The 1766-nt window shown below is 41.6% G+C and overlaps 1 protein-coding gene across 1 annotated transcript; it reads left to right on the plus strand.

The window, feature by feature from the left end:
• Positions 1–811: 811 nt before the first annotated feature.
• LOC149163616 (uncharacterized) lies at positions 812–1492 on the plus strand. The gene has a single exon (XM_089429211.1). The coding sequence runs from the start codon at positions 812–814 to the stop codon at positions 1490–1492; it is 681 nt and encodes a 226-aa protein (XP_089285337.1).
• Positions 1493–1766: the final 274 nt, after the last annotated feature.

A 1766-nucleotide genomic window follows, 5' to 3' on the forward strand; every position in this document is an offset into this window, starting at 1 on the left:
AAGTGGTTAGCCGCAGAAGAAACCACAAGAAATCGGTAACTAATCCCAGGATGCATCCAGCTAGCTCCTCCAAACCTTCAACCAGCAACAGCTTTGCTGCTTTGGCAAGTAATGATGATCCTGAGTCCGAAAATCCCTCTCTCTCTGAGAAGGAAACCATTAAAGATAAATAGAAAGCGGCCTTATCGCTCCCAGAAGATCCGCTGATCAGCAAAACTCTCCCCCATACCCAGATCAAAACCCCAGCTTGGAACTTTCAAGGAATGGAGGTCGATAATATAACACCCAGCCCAAGAACGACAGCTGAAACAACTGAAGAGTTACAAGAATCCCAATTCATGGAGGAAGATCCTGAGAGCATAGACATTGGCGAACTTGATATCTTAGGCCTAGAGCAGGCATGCAAAACAAAGAACTTTGATAAAATCCCAGATCGGCAAGTAGACAACCTGGTGGAGGTCCTAACGCGAGCACAAAAGCATCACTCTCTTGGTGTTCAGATTGGAAGTCCTTGGGATGGAAAGTTTATTGCCAAAGACAACAAAAAGCGTGGGAGGAAAACCACTCTCCAAAGAACTATCAGAATAGGAGAAATGTTAGTGGAGTCAGGCAGATACTCCAAGCTAACTAAGTACTTCAACATCAACCCCAATACTTCCCAATGAAGTTGATTTCATGGAACATTAGAGGGCTCAACAACCTAAGGAAAGGCAGACTACTCAAAAACATGATCATGCAAGAAAAACCTCAAATTCTATTCTTGCAAGAAACTAATTTGGAAAAAATTGCAGCGAAAGCCTGGCTAGGTGGGATGGTAACAGTTGTAGATGCTCATGGGGCATCTGGTAGCCTTGTAATTCTATGGGACGTGCGCACTCTTTTGCTCAACAATATACATGCAAACAAGAACTTCATCCAAGCAATCTTTCACATAAATGGCACTAACATTTATGGTCATATTACTAATGTGTATTTTCCTCAGGAAACTATGCACAAAGTTGAAATCCTGGACATCCTTTTAGAGCTCAACACAAATAGGTTGTACCCTCTATGGATTTCCGGAGGCGACTTCAACATGATTGCAAGGCTGGAAGAAAAAAAGGGAGGTAGGAACAGACGTAACAGAGATGGGAATCACTTAAAAGACTTCATTCAAAATAAATGGTTTATCGATATCCCCTCCAAAAACGGTTTGTTTTCATGGAATAAAAAAAGAGAAGGATTGCATCAGATTGCTTTGCGCCTTGACAGATTCATCTTATCAGATAATGCAATTCACTTGGGTGGAGAATTTGTAGCTTCTATCCTGTCGATATCGGGTTCTGATCACTGGCCTATAGCCCTTCAGTGGAATCGCCCCGGTCACAACATTCGACAGCCTTTTCATTTTGAAGCCTTCTGGATGTCTCATCCGGACTTCAATAAGTTAGTCAATTCAGCATGGAGCAATTTTTCCCCTCCTAGTGGCTCCAAGATGTCTCAATTTCAATAGAAGCTCAAGCACCTCAAAGGCAAAATCAAGCATTGGAATCACACTTCTTTTGGTAACATATTTCAAGATTAGAATGCCCTCAATCAAGACATGAAGAATTTGCAGCAGAGGATCATAATCGAAGGACAATCTGAGGACCTGACAAAACAGGAACAAATTCTTGAATCACAAATCTTAGCAAGAGCAAAACACGAAGAAACCCTATGGAGACAGAAATCAAGAATAAAGTGGCTGAAGGACAGAGAAAAAAACACAAAAGTTTTTCATAGAACTA

This window comes from Pinus tabuliformis, chromosome 5_1 (assembly GCF_031772625.1).
Source record: "Pinus tabuliformis cultivar Carrire ecotype Pingquan chromosome 5_1, CPIR1, whole genome shotgun sequence".
In the NCBI taxonomy this organism is placed as follows: Eukaryota; Viridiplantae; Streptophyta; class Pinopsida; order Pinales; family Pinaceae; genus Pinus; species Pinus tabuliformis.

Bases quoted from the DNA above. Each gene is read 5' to 3' on its own strand.
- LOC149163616 (XM_089429211.1), top strand. From the start codon at position 812: ATGGTAACAGTTGTAGATGCTCATGGGGCATCTGGTAGCCTTGTAATT.